This window comes from Glossina fuscipes, unplaced genomic scaffold (genome assembly GCF_014805625.2).
Source record: "Glossina fuscipes isolate IAEA_lab_2018 unplaced genomic scaffold, Yale_Gfus_2 27, whole genome shotgun sequence".
Lineage (NCBI taxonomy): Eukaryota > Metazoa > Arthropoda > Insecta > Diptera > Glossinidae > Glossina > Glossina fuscipes.
Window position 1 is genome coordinate 1,550,739 of NW_023998422.1, and position 15,958 is coordinate 1,566,696.

Here is a 15,958-nt window from a genome sequence, read left to right on the forward strand (position 1 = left end):
GTCTGCTTAATCATGTTCAATGCAAAATATCTCATACTCCTTGGAAGCATTCGGTAGACTTATATTACTTTTATTTTTTATTTCAAACTCTTTTCTACAATAAAGTATAAGATCGTTTTTCTTCGCATTTTGCTATCACGTGATGATTTCGATGAATATTGCCGTGATGAGTCGATTTTAAATCGCCTACTTCAATATCGGAACTAATCGTTTATTGTATAAGAAATGAGAGAATTTGTGTTTTCCTCTTTTGAATATTTTTTTCATTGTTCTTTTTCAGGCATTCGTCGGGCCAACATGATGCAAAACCAAAGTAAATGAATACGATGCTAAGGATTTAATAAAATATGCACTCACTTTGATTAGATCATATACGGATAGAGAGAGAGAGAGAGAGAGAGAGAGAGCAATGTGCAGTGAAATGATAAATTATTACGATTTTTCCTTTAAAAGTATTCGATGCAATACGAATATATTTACATTACTTAAATCAAATTACAAATACAAGCGGAGATGTCGTATATTGAACATTAATAGTTCACGGGAGATGAAAAACATTTATAGCAGTAATAATATTGTGGAGCAAAGCAAACGAGTCTATGACATTAAATCAAAAGTTAGCAAATTTTTAAAAATATTTATACTGATTATGAATCAATTAACATCGAATAGATGGACGACGCAACTATTAATGCAAATTAAAAAAATCATTAACATAAATTGCTGTCAAAAAACAAGTTATCATAAACGTATGCAAAGTATACAGGACTCTGATGCAGATGTCGATAATATTGATGATGTTGATGATGATGATGATGATGATGATGATGATGATGATGATGATAATGATGATGATGATGATGATGATAATGAAATAATTAATCAAAATAATTATGACAAAGTGTCAGCATTCACATCAACAACATCGAAGTGCCAAAGACAAGCGTATCGTATATCGTTATCACAAAAATATAAAGAAATTGCAACAACAATAATATCGATCACATCATTCCTCTCTTATACTACGACAAATCACTATTGGATGCCGATGATATATCATTATTTTAAATATAAAACAACATCAATTGCCACTGATATATTATACAGCACATCTTCTATAACGACAACGCATAGCTGTCAAACACACGATCTATATGTTAATCTAGCGGGCACTGTTCGCACAGGCCACTGTATTAATAGTAACATTTACAAAAATAACACCTGGTCTACGCTCTTGATGTTATTTATCGCTTTATCAATAGGAATACACGGTACAGCAGGTGAGAAAACCAGCACTGAATGTATAGAATGTACAACGTTTACGCCATCAAATCATTTGCATACTCAAGCAGACGAAATACATAGTTTTAAGATGTTAGAGTGAAGCAGTTAAGCTTAATTTCAATTAACTTGACACATAACAAAATGGTAATTATTAATGCCATAATATAGTAATCAAAAAAAAAAAAAAAAAAAAAAAAAAAAAAATCTACTTGCATCTCAATTTTCGTAAGGTATTTAAACAAAGTTGAGAACACAAAGTCAAGCCCACAAGATGTAAGTTAGCCCAGCCAAGCGTCCAACTAACGTCAACGACAATAATAACTTAGTATTCACAATAATACATAATTCAGTTAGTTAGCCATATTACTACTACTCGACAGACACTTGAATCGAATAAGTTAAGTTGCATAAAATCATAGAAATCGTTGTTAACTTAACTGCCACTTACAAAAGCAGACAAATAGACTATCAAACGGACGGACAAGAGTTTATAGTTTTCGTATATCAAGCTGATTCGATATGTGGTTGGGTACTTTGGAGGGCTTCCTTGCCCACTCTTACAAAGGGAAGCGTAAAACTAATTTACAACGCGTCCACTGTACACTTACTCAGAGTCATTCAATATTTATAAATTCCAATCTAAACGTATATATATATATATATACAAATATATGCATATATATATATATGCATATATATATATATATATACAAATATATGCAAATAAGTATCGTATATGTAAATTCTTAAGTATATTCGTTGTGCAGCTGTGCAGCGCTTTGCAAGTGTAAATAAATGTGTTGTGCAAACTACTGCAATTATTATGTAAGCCGATGTTTTGGATTGAATTTTTTTTTTTACTTTTACTTGAACGAATATTTTCCAGTTCACCCCATTTATTTTCTTATGTAAGTCACTAATTTTCCTCATATTATCGTTGAGCCTTTATACATTCTGCACATTTGTATTCAATAAGCAATAACGCTAATCGGTTGACATCACTCAGGTATTTTTGTTTTTCTTTCTTTTTTTTTCTTTCTTTCCTTTGATGCAATCAAAAATGTGTGTAGGTAGGTATTCAATAAGGAAAAAAGCGAAATCATTTTTTGAAAATAAGAAAAAGTGACGACACCGAAGTCATTTCCCTGAGACATCTTTAATTAAAAGCGTTATGCGGCAAGTAGTGAAATTTTTTCTAAATTTCAATCTAAACAAAAAAAAAAAAATCATTACATTTACATGTCAATCAATAGCTAGGGAAAAATATTAATTTTTGTGTGCATGTATCGGCGGTATTTAAACGAGAGTTTGTTCAATAGAATAAATTGCTAATCGAAAATTTCCTTCGCGCGTCGGTTTAAAGTGCTACTTTAAATACATTTGCAAAAGCTTCGAACGAGAATTGTACGACAATTTTTGTAATTACGCTGCGTGACGTTTTTAAAAATTATTTTCCGGGAAAAACGCTTTTGAAGTCATCCTTTTGACCACTTAAAGGTCCTTTTAAGGCAATGATAAAAAGAATTTACGTGCTGGGAAAGCTAGAGTAATATTACAGCTTAATCAATGCTTTATCCATTATTTCAACATATCATTTAAACACACTTTGTGGAATACGCGATTTTTTAGCCGATTATATTCATCACCTTTTTCCGCTTTATAGGGTCATAACTCGAATAAGTTAGATCTGTAATGGGTACAAAAAACCACCTAAAAAGTGCCGCTAATTGAACATAAACAAGTAAGAAAATTAGATTCGGTCGTGACCGAATCTTTTATATCTGCCATTGTTTGCCATCCCATCCCAAAAAAAAAAGAAAGAAAAACAAAAAGAGGAAGCTATGTTTTCATGCTCTGGGCGCTCATGGACGATGGCGCAACTGATTTTTTCTATTTTCAAAATAAAAGTTTTTTTCGCATAGGCGCGTGCATGTTGTAGGCGTGTCCTTGGAAGAGTTTAAGTCACTTCTAAAATCTTTTACAACTTTGTAGGCGATTTCTTCACTGGAAAGGAAGGAAAAATGTTTACCACAAATACTACAAAGCTCCGCAGACAGATAGACGAACAGACGAAGAAGGTGTCCGCCTCTTTAGTTGCATTCCAAATTTGAACTTATATATTTTATGGGGTTTTTGAAGTTTGTTTCTGCGCCTTATAAAAGTATTGAAAAAATGTAGATACTATTGGGTAGATGCGGTCAATTTTTATACGTATGCTGTCTCTCATAGAATATGTCTTCAAATTTTTATACATTTATCTGCTATGATTACATGAGTGATGAGAAAAAAAACAAAGACGTTCTCATTTTATGTGGTAATGTGGGCGTAACATTCAATCGCCTTGGCCCATTGTAAATATTAACCTGCTTTCAAGAACTTCCCATGTTTCTGACAAATTTGGTACTTGATTTTTCGGACAGGAGAATGTTTAGAACAGGCATTGTACAGACGGACAGATGGATATACTTAAATCGATTCGGAATGTGATGCTGATCTGGAATATATATATATATATATATATTTTGTGGCACCTCGGAAGCCTCCTTCACACTCTTCATCTTTCGGTGATGGGTATAAAAAATAGAAAAAATCAACGGCGTCCATCCAATATTGTAGAGCATGAACTCTTTTCGTTTTTTTAAGATCACGGCAATGGTGTGAAATGATGATTTGATCACGTACGAATATAATTTGCTTCTTGTTATTATCATTATGATTTTTTACATTCCTCACCCAACCTCAGGTGTACTACATCAGGGGGTTTTGTGATTACTACACCTAGTGCTTTTGTGATTTATTTACTCTATGGTTGTAGCAAATATATTTATTGGTGTTGTAGAGTCCGCATGTCAAGTTCGCTATAGAGAGCAATATCGCTTTTTGTGCCTTCCCCAATACTTTATGTATTTCAAAGTAATATATTTTAGGACTTTTATAACAATTTTTGGCGCTGCTTCCGTACATAACACAAACATAGGAAGTGTTGTAGCTTCTTCTACATTATACATATTCTCCATCTCGTGCACCAGCCCCAGTTACTTGGCAATCTTATTGGAATACGCTGTTTTTACGTTTTGTGTAAGCGGAATTGTAACGTCTGATAATATCAATAGTCGTCTTCTATCAATCTTTTGCAACTACGTCCGGTTCATTGGCGTTAATTGATTAGTTATGAGGTGCCAGTCCCAGCACGTGGAAGATTTCTACTTTTCTATTACCTACGCTGCTTGGTACATATAATATGGAACTTGAAGTATTCGTGTATTAGATTTTTCCTCCAATTTTTGATGCATTACTTGGCAGAACTGATTACGCCTCTTGAGCAATTCCGTGCATCCGGCAATAATAGGATGAATTGTTTTTATTTCATAAATCTGTTTCCATTTCTTGTCTCGTAACATCATGCGGATATTATTTTATCCTGTAAAGCAATAATAAATCCTTCTACAGCAAAAAACAGCTCCTTTCTGGTTAACCATTAATATGTTCTCCGTACGTCCCCAACTTTTATAACATCTGTTTGTGGGTTAATTATTAGCTTCGTGTCTCATGACTGTCGCTCCCCAAATTTAGTGGCGTGTAATTATTATCCGTTGTCACAAATGCCATAAGGTATCATCTGTGCGTTATGTGAACTGTGCGAAAAGTGAACAAAGCAGACCTCAAATGCAGACATCTTATCTGCCTAAACATGTTAACTCTAAAATAAATATCATGTATAGCAATTAGGAATCCTATTGTTTTCAGAGATAAGTAACCGTTGCGAAGCTTCATTGTCAATACGGTTTTGATTCAACAGGTAAGGGTGTTTGTCACGGTCTCCTGTGCGTCTAGTCACGAATTCAGGGCTAACGGGACTAAGCTAACCACCTAATCCTACTAAGCTGCCCTAATATAGTTGATGAATGACGGCGGTGTGCTTTACGATTTTACGGTCAGCTGTATCGTTACGTTATGTGTGTTATTTATTCCTAAGATATAGATTGTTGACAAAGAAAACCGGTTTAGGGATTCACATATATGTGCACGTTCGCGTGGCTAATATAAGAATTTAAAATCTCTCTGCTTGGTAACAAGAAATTGTGGTTTTCTGCCGAGTAAAAAGTGTGAACGAAGCTATGCTTATGACAAGAACGTATGTATGTATGTGTGCCTGACAAAAGAAAATAATATACCTCTGCTTAGTAACAAGAGATTATAGTTCTATGCCTAGTAACAAGAATGACGAAGTTATGCCTACAGCGAGAAGGAAGATATTAACAGAGACAAATAAATAATAAGATGGTCCAACACTTTGCTCAAAATTTAAACTAGGAGATTATTACGGACATTTTGTGTTTCTGTTATCACTAACAGTAGTAACGCTGTTAGCTAGCAGCAATTTGACTGCTAATTAGCAGCAATTTGTTCTTTGTGTGGGTAAAGATTCAGTTAATAGTTTCGTGATGTGATATCGCATTCCTTTAAACACATACACAATGCAGCGTTTTAAATGAATATGCGCTATGGTCATAAAAACAAATATACCAGATCACTACGCGAAAGTCCTTAGCACTAATATGAAGTGGACACAATATCAAATGATTGAGGAGAACCATAGCATTGCCAAATTAAACAATAAGGAAGTAAGTCGATTAATAAGCATGACTAACTGAACAGTTTATGCGAAGTCACAGAAGTGAACATAGAGTATGAGGCAAAGTGTAAGAAAAAACAAAGAGGTAAAAAAAAAGACGAATGCGTGGATGAGCCAAGAAATAGTCAATGCTTGTATACAAGACATATTGTCCGCATAATAAGCAAAGGGAAACCCAATATAAAAAGTTTAGAAACAACGTCAACAAACAACTAGATGTAGCAAAGAGCAGGTACTATAGAAACAAAGTGTACGAGAACTGACATAACGCCAGCGGAACGTGGAGAATCATGAGCGAGATTATCGAAAAGCTGAGAAGCACAATTGATGAACCAATCACGGGAAACTTCAAAACTGAAAATAAGAAAATTTGCCAATGAGTGCTCACAAAGCTTTAAGAGACCAAAGTTCTTAAAAGCACCTATTATTTGGTCAATATACGAAAACTGAATTCTAACTTTATATAAGTATATGAATACCGTCACTACCTGAAATGGTTTTAGAAGAAATAGTAAACACATAAGTAAGTGTGTTGGTTACTATACAAGTAAAGATGAACTAATAGGTGAAAATCAATATGGAAAACAAAAAGGAAAAACATCAACAGCTGGCGCATCAAATAAATGATAAATTCAGTAAGGAAATGGACTGTCTCGCGCTCTTCAGAGACTTCACTAAAACTTTTGATACTATTCCACACAAAAAATTGTTAGATACATCGAAAAAAGCAGGAATCAAAGGAGACTTCCCTACAATGGTTTAAAAACTAACTAATAATCACAACATATAACGTTCGAATAGAAAGAAGAAGATTAAAAGAAGAATGAAATAAGGTTAAATTCTACTCTATTTATAATCTATGCAAATGATATGATAGCGACGCTAAACAATTGTCAAACATTTGTGTGTGTCGATAATATAGCAATAATTGTCGCCCAGAAAAACTTGAAAGAGTTGGAAAGTCCAAAAGAATCTAGACAGTTTCAGGGAGGTGACTAGTAATAAATGCATTCAATAAAAAAAAAAAGCCCGTTATGCTAAACTCTACAGGGATATCGCTTTCATCATTAGTCGAGTTATTTGATCCCATGCTGCTGCGGGAAAGCTTACTGAGGAGGTACACTTACCTTTAGATATGTTCCTGCTTTTATATATGCCGATGCCAAACTGCATTTTTACATCCTTCATAAAAGTTTATGCTACGACTTCTTCAATGCATTATAGAGATATGATTTTGTCATCCATGTAGAAAGAGTGCGACATTTTATTGGAATCGGTTTTTATCAATTCGCATAGACTATGTTGGAGGAGTAGTGAGAGAAGATTTAATACTCTACAGAATCTGGAATGACTTAGGGAGCTGGCTTAGTATATGCCACAAAGTATTTTTATTGTTGTTGCCAGCTCGTATGTAATGAGTGATTTCCCAAAATTTCCTTTAATGCAATTTATTATTTTTGGGTCGATTTTATATATTCTTAGTGGGAGTGTGGGAATGCTACCAGTTATTAAGTGGTCCTTGTAACTTTTCGTGCATTGCCGACAAGCTTTTTGTTCCTGTCCGAGTATGTTGTTGCGTGAATATTTTGTACCGTATGCTTAAGTATATTATTGGTCTGAATTGCGAGGACAATATCGAAGTTGTTTCCAGTTGTGAAGTTTGCATATAGCTTTTCCGAAGATTTCTTAGGTGATCTCGCCGGTGAACATTGCAGCTTTTGTTGCGTTGTTTCCCGTATAGCATCAATCCACATTGGATTACGAATGTGAGTTACTGCTGCACACCATGTTGCTTTCCAAAACTCTTTCTACTTCGTATATATTGATATTCTTGCCTTGGTCTATCGTATTAACTGGGCGTTTTGCCATTGTGCTGTAGAAGCGTTCTTCGCCTATTTGAAAGCTTCTTTTTTGTATTGATCTATGGTAGCTTTTCATTTTGCTTTGCAATCTTTGCGTATATTTTCTTAGTATTCGTCGTATGGTTCTATTGTGTGGTGACTCAAATTGTATGCGAAGCCTATGTTAATGTCGAATTTCTTTCTAACTTGTTTAATTCTTTTATGGCTTTATAAGAACGCGTTAATTCATATATCTATATATTTCATATATTTTTTTACTACCTCTGCTATTTTTGACACCTGTTGCATAACGAAGGATGAAAATTTATTTGTGTTATCGTATTTAACTTTATACTTATTTCGCATGTTATTAAGACACAATTTCACAGTATTTATGCAAAAACCAATGTAAAATTATTCATGGATGGAGTGTGACAGTGTGTAATGCATACATATATATATACTTTTAGCGGGAGCTTGTTGGCAGACAGTGCTTGACAACGGTAAATGCAATGAGATCTTTTCGTTAAATATCAACAAAAGTGAATGCTGCAGCGCCAATCAAGAATTCTCATTTACTGACGGTGAGATTAACAGTGTTGAATATTTTTTTGCAACAGCGATTGGAGGCGGCATGGAATGCGCACCGTGCTTAGGTATTTAAGCCTCTTGATTGATAAACAGTTCTATACGCTGAACTTTTTAATATTCAATTTTTTATATTCTTTTACTTCTATGCAGAGAGTTGTAGAAATTTTAAATGTGGGCCGAATAAGAAATGCGTGAAACGTAAGGGTCGACCAAAGTGTATATGTGCACCGGAGTGCGGAGCCAATAAACGAAAACGAAAGCAACGAGAGCACACAAAAAATGCGCAACGTCAGCATCATCGTGAACAGTCACAGTCACAGTCACAGTCACACGTAAGACAGCAAGGAAAACATTATAAAAAGTACGCGACCGTCGATGAGTCCAAGGACGCTAGCCGGAGTGGAGGCGGTGGTGGTGGTGGTGGTGGTGCTGCTGCTGCTGCTGCACCGTGGAAGATGATGCAAATGCAGTTGGGAAAAACCCAACGCGATACACGTAGTTTAAGTAGCGAAAATACAAATAGTAATTTAAGAGTAGATGATTCAGATGTTGGTACGACAGTTGTCGTTAGCAACGAAAACCAAAGAAAATCGCAGCATATAAATCAACCGTCTAGCGAATCGCAAAAAATACATGCTCACACCCACCTATTGACCACAACAACAATTAAGCAGCCGATAAATGCAAGGTCGAAGAACTTGGAATTTCCGTTAAATGCAAAAAAGAGCCGATTAGTAATTGCCAATGTCCAGCTGGAGGCGGAAAAGCCTACCACGCGACGCTTACAAATTCTAAGCAACGTTAGATTAGTTCAGCAACCGCTAAATAGACGACGTAACAGCAACAAAACGAAATATGAGGGCATTGATCCCGATTATGCAGATGATGATGATTATCAAGGCGAATATTTGAATCAGCAACCAAATACCAACAACAGCAGCAGCAGCAGCAGCAGCAACAGCTATAAGGAGAAAAACAACAAAAGGCGAAACGACAAAAGCAAACATGGTAACGATGGTAACGATTATGCAAGAAAATCGTCGTCAAACCAGTCTGTGTCTAGACATAAGCTAAAAGCTAACATTCATAAAAACAGTAATAATAGAATTCATGTTAACAACAATGGCCGAACTGGACAATTTCATCTGATTGGACGGCACATTGAGGATGATCAACATCGCTTTATAGCTAGAAAACATAAACAACACCATAAGCAACACTCTAATCTCACGAAGCAACAAAATAAGCACACCTCCCGTAATGAAGACAACGAAAGTAAAACAAATTTTCAAACTGCTCTTAATCCTTCAAACACTTGCAGAACGTTAAAAGCAACAATATTATCATCAACAGACATATCAACGTCCTCGTCATCGTCATCGTCATCGTCATCGTCATCAAGGAAAACGACAACATTACCTGCTTTGTCATCTGCATTAGCATCAGCAACGCCCGCGAACATCACTGCATCAACTAATGTTGCTATTGGCGATAATATCTTCATCAATCACGGAAGTGAAATTGGTACGTCATCAATATTATTGCCGTCGTCAATAGCTACAACCAGCACATCTAGACTATCTGCTTCGCAATCTACTTCGATAAATTTGTCTACAGAAGCTACTTACAAAACTAAAGGTATCTCTATTTATAACAATGACGATGGCAAAATTATTGACGACACGGTACCGTTTGATGCAAACAGTCATTCTCGTCAACAACAACTCAATGATCATCAGCTTAGCCAACACGATATATCCAAACAACGACACCGTCTTACAGTAAGTAAAATATTTCAAATAACAAACATCTGCACCTTATAGCGACTGCATGTATCTTTTATGCCTGGGTTTTCCTACTTGTTTTTTTCTTTTTTTTTTTTTTTTGTCTCAATTACCGTACGCATATAGTTGCGACAAGCTTAAATTCTGTTGTTAAAAGAAGAAGAATTTAACTTTTTCTTTATGCTACCAGCTGAGTTACAAAATTGATTTCCTCTCCTTTTCATGTAAACTTTTCCGCTTGCAAAGACATCGCCAAATTTTTGTACAATTATTTCTTAAACTAAAGTCATATTGCCTCCTAAACGCTTTACGACGATAAGGTGAAGGTAGATATAGATATAAAAACGTTGAACTTTTAAAGTGATCGAAAATTAAGTAACGAGTCTTCGTGTGAACAAAAAACAAAAAAAAGTAAGAAAGTTATATTCGGTGGGAGCCGAACATTGCGTACCCACTACTATCTTTTTCGCATTCTACTCTTAACGTTCTTTTATGGGTATATGGGTATCAACATATCGCTCGTATTATTAAGAAAAATTTTATTGCGGTGTCTATCATGTTCATTATAGAATTAACCCATTTTTAAGCAGATAACTCTGTGGACACTCTTCATTTAAGGAGTGTACAAAATACTTTGAAACATTCAATCCTGATTGCCTTACGATAAATGAGCATGAAACCTCAAAAAAGTGGAAAAAACATAATTCAATTACTTGTAACTTTGTGTGGGCGTGGGGGATACTTTCCATTTTTACACGTAAAGAGTAGAGTGTTTCGTAAAGTAAATGTGGAAAATTTCGGGGTTCTAACTTCAATAATCTCCGAGTAACGAGCAAAAACCCACAAATTTTTATTAAAAAAAATAGAGTTGCGTTCAGTTTTCGCTCCACTGCATGCTTCCGCTCCGACCGATTTGAACCATTTTCAATACCAACCTGCGCGCGGAGGAACTTGCAACGTGTCTGCCAAATTTGAAATCGATATTTGCATTTTTGGGGCCAAGAGAGTGCCAACAACACACACCACACAGTTAGATTGACGGACGTACATGGCTAAATCAACTCAGAATTGTACGCTGACTAACAACATATATAATTTGTAGGGTGTCTGACACTTTATTTTGGGTGTTACATATATTTTCGAAAGAAACAAAGTGCTCAGTATACCCCCATCTTACCATATTTAAATTGTTCTGTTTCTCGTTACGGCTTTATTTAATACGTAGTCTTAATTAAAGTTTCCTTCATCCGTTATATACTTTTATTCGGATGTAGAAAATTATGACTGGTCTAATCTATAATTGATTTACATCTGTAGTTCAGCCTAAAAATTTACAAAGACAATCGAGGTATAATAACCCTGGGTTGCTATATGCATAATAGCAAGTGTCGATCTAACATCTGGATTAAAAATAAACATTTACTAGATTTTATTAAAACACCAGTCAATCGGTCATCAATGCACAAGATATATAGTCCGATGTCAAACTAACCAAAAATTTTATCTAAAACGAATCTAACTAACTTTTTACTTGTTTCTTCTAATTATCTATGTTATGTTGGAATGGATCAGACAACTGAGCATGTGCGACCTTCACATCCTGTATGCGGAACAGATGGACGCACCTACAATACCGAATGTCAGCTGAAGAAACGTGCATGCCGTACAAATAATGAGAATTTAAAAATAGCGTATCGTGGTCACTGTAAAAGTAAGTTCACAAAAATAACAAATCCAAATGCTCCAACTTATAGGTTTCCATTGGAATACTTTTTCCAATTTTTCTACTCGTATCAGCGTATTTTTTATATGATTTCTAAAATAAATTGCAAATAAAAGAGTTAGTTGATCCTTTATGATAGCGATGAATTGATGGCAAGCTCTTTCATATTAATACTGGGGAAGTGCTCGCAACTTTGTTGCTTATCTTTTACACCAATAACTTTGAAATATGATTATAAAAAGTTTTCGCTGTCAGCAATGCAAACATTGCTTAGTTTTAATGGACTGTAAAAGCTTAAATCATTAATTACAGACTAGTGGACAGTGTGCTGGGATAAATGGAATGCACGCTGTCATATAAAACCGTATTTGGCGTATTACGGTGACATTAAAATGTAATAGTTAAAAAGTTTAAAATATTTAGATAATTTAAGAGTAAAGACACCTTCTCCCCTTTGAAATTGACAAAAGCATTTTTGTGCAACTGAAAGATATTTTGCAAATATAATCCATAAGTTTCCTATGAAGTAATGGAATGGAAAGATTGCAAACAGACCATTTGCCGAGATGAGCCTTCATATTGGTGCAATGGAAAAAGTTCGTGTCGTTTTTCTTAGTAGATGGCTTCAAAATCGCTAGACTTATCAGGCCATACTGTGGAACGTAAGATAGTTGACAGTTCATAGATAATTAAACTACAAATGTTAGCTGAATCAATCGAAAGTAATTGCAGCCGAACTTTGGAAAAAATATATATATTGAATAATAACACTTCGCAATATCACTGCGGAACTAAACATCGATCAAAAACCTGTTTTAATCATTTGTGTAAACTTTCATGCATGAAAAAGCCCAGATGTCACATGAAAGAGCAGCGAAAAATTTAATAAGCCCAGTTTCCCTTTGCACCGCTATTGAAAACCAAGCAAGATCGACATTGATAACTGTGGCAAAAACGCAACTGATGCCTCAAAAGTTCAATTGACATTGACTGCAGGCAATGCTGTTGATAGCTAATATGATTAAATCCGGCACTTGACGTAAAGCGTCCAAGCGTAGGCTTGCATCATGGCGACGTTAAATCGCAAAAATGTTGAAAGGGAGAGTTTGACTGGAAAATTTTGATACCCTGTGCTTAGTTTCAAGGACAAAGACGCCCAGGCGTCACATGAAATAGCAGCGAAAGATTTAATGAGCCCAGCTTCTCTTTTCACCGCTATTGAAGCCAAGCCAGATCGGGGCTGATAACTGTTGCAAAAGCCCGACTGATGCCTCAAAAGTTGAGTTGACATTGACTGCAGACAATGTCGATAGGTAATGTAATTAAAGCCGGCATTTGACGTAAAGTTTCCGGAGTTGAACAACGAAAAAGGTGTAGGCTTCCATCGTAGCGACGTTAAATCGCAAAAATCTTTAAAGGGGAAGTTGGGGTGGAAAATTTTGATACCCCTTGCTTATCCCGCCGATTATCATTTGCCTCAATTTCTGCAGAATTCTCTTAGCGACATAAAGGCCTACAAATCGGTCGATATTGTCTTTCCTTTCGCTTAAAAACCATATTGCTTTTAGTAGAAAAATGGGAAAAGTTTATCGATCGAAGTGACATATATTTGCTTTAGCACAATTTATTTACAAAAGGACAACAAAGTGTTACAAAAAACTTTTGAATATATGAAACTTTATTCATTAATGTAATGTATATTCTGTGGCTAAAAAAGTACAAAATTTCGATTGGCAAGGAAATGCAAAAAATTATATCATCAAAGAAGAACAACCACAATCTGCGCAACATTATTTTTAGAAAAGACGAAAACATAAGAAACGCAGAACGCGTTTGCGATAAAAAGCAGGCATAGCTAATTAAGAGAAATAAATTCAAAGTGGAGAAGTTAACGGCGCTAAGTCTATTGTGTCTGTTACAACTTCAGACTCCTTGCTACCAGGTGCCAAATGCCAAGTACAATGAAACCTTACAATAATGGGTCAGGTTGGAAAGTCTCCGCAATTTTGAGATTCTTTCTGTAGCCTGCTCTTTTAAATGATTCCAAACTGTGATGTGGCTGATGTTTAATGCCCTCCGCTATTTCCTGATGGTTACAACATTTGATCGACTCTTTCAAAGACTGTGCATTGCATCTTTAATATCGAAATTTCCGAAACGCAATCGCTCGCAAACAATTGCTGGATCCTTCGTTCACTCATCACATTCTCACCTCACAAATTTTTTTTTGGCAGTGTTTTCACCTCTTTTATAGTGAAAAAGCATCACATCGTGTAATTCTTCAGATATCTTACAGATTTTCAAATCAATATAACTTTTTACATGAGAGCAGAGAATTAGAAAACTCTCTGCACAAAAAATGTAACCCAATATGTCACTTTTTAAGCATATGTTCGTTCGAGGCAACTAAGTGACATACTAACCATGAAGTTGACCGATCCCCGTTCAACATTGGATGCGGTAAACGTACCCTTTAGTTACGATTGACATATATCCACAATCATAGTTAATGCTGGATGGGTAAAGATGGTGCACTTATTTCTCGAACGTATTTCTAGCTGATATGATGCGCGTGAGTACACGATATTCCTCTCTCCCTACTCCTTCTTTCCTGGCCAATTTCGTCATTATAGTTCTCTAGGAAGAATCCCCCCAAGTGGCTCCTATGAGGGAAAAAAAAAACGAAATTATCTGATGAAAAAGGTGGCTTCAAGGACGGAATTTAGTTTGCGTAAATTTTTCTCAAAAACTGTTGTATAGAAATCTGACCATTTCTAAGACCATGAACAACTTAAATCAATTGCTTAATGTTTTCCAGGCAGTAAAAAAAAAATTCATAGACACATTCTAGATGCTATTTAGAGAACAATTAACCGTATACCAAGTAGAACATCTAAGGACTTGTGCATTTTGTAGATTCTTTATATGTCAGTCCAAGTTTTTGCAAAAAAATTAATGGACATCTCTTTCTTTCTTTCTTTCTCTCTCTCTCTCTCTCTCTCTCTCTCCCTATAAATCATATGGAATCAAATCAATTATAATGGATCTTTATAAAAAATTCAATAATTTAGATTTGAACAACTCGCGTGTACCTCTCATCAACTAAAAATTATTACATTATTTATTAAAAGCATGATAAATAAAATAAAAATATGTTACGGAAGCTTCAATTAAATTTCTTCTAATAAAAATATCAATAATTTATCGAGATTTAAATTGAAATCTAAAAAATTTTTTTTTATTTAAATTATATAAATAGATTTTTATGAGAAAAATTGCAGCTGACGATATATAAATGCATATGGATAATATTTACAAAATATACACATATATATATATATATATATATATATTTATACATACATATGTACAGGCCGAGAGTATGCACTTCTACAAACAAGTTATAAATTACTGCACACGATCAAAGTATATATTGGATTGGATGGAATGTGTTCTTAACTCTTAGACGCAGGCGGCCAATTGACTTATGTGCGCATTCTTTGGCAAACGAATGTTGCCAATTTTAAGATGGGCAGTAACCATGAAAATTATTTAATGATACAGGAAGCAAATGCATTTCGTAGTTTTCCATGCGATCGTAATGCAATCAAAATCTATTCAAAACTATTAATTTTGAATTACGGAAAATCATCGAACATTGCAACGATTGTTTTTAATGGAAACTTGTTGGAATCAAGGATAGTTAGCAGCAAGAATACTACTCTCTACTCTAACAATCGCAAATATACATATATATATATATATATATATATACATCAGTTAACATAAGATTGCTCACTAATGCACAAATGACGCGTGCTGTAAATGTTGTTATTGCACTCGTTGTCAGAGTTGCTAATGGTTAACACAAATGCAATATCCAGCGAAAGAAAACTAGCCAAAGTATTACAATCGAATGATTCTAATAAAATTGAAATTGCGGAGCTAAGGCATTTTAGAAATCCTTCAACAACATTCCTCGAAATTAATAATTACAACAACTTCTAACTAGTTCATATATATACTATATATATAAATATATATGTATTTATGTACATAAACTTGTCAATGCAATTAAGAAATAAGCTTTGGCAGCTCT

General features: G+C 34.8%; 1 protein-coding gene across 10 annotated transcripts in view; it reads left to right on the plus strand.

Moving 5' to 3' along the window:
• The window catches only part of LOC119635656, a 53,801-nt gene that overhangs the window by 19,119 nt on the left and 18,724 nt on the right, over window positions 1-15,958 (plus strand). For all 10 annotated transcript variants that reach the window (XM_038030564.1, XM_038030563.1, XM_038030565.1 and 7 more), the window contains 4 exons: window positions 281-1,280; window positions 8,232-8,417; window positions 8,503-10,133; window positions 11,709-11,847. In XM_038030564.1, the coding sequence (XP_037886492.1) occupies window positions 410-1,280; window positions 8,232-8,417; window positions 8,503-10,133; window positions 11,709-11,847 (2,827 nt within the window). In that variant the 5' untranslated portion in view covers window positions 281-409. The remainder of the gene's footprint in view (window positions 1-280; window positions 1,281-8,231; window positions 8,418-8,502; window positions 10,134-11,708; window positions 11,848-15,958) is intronic.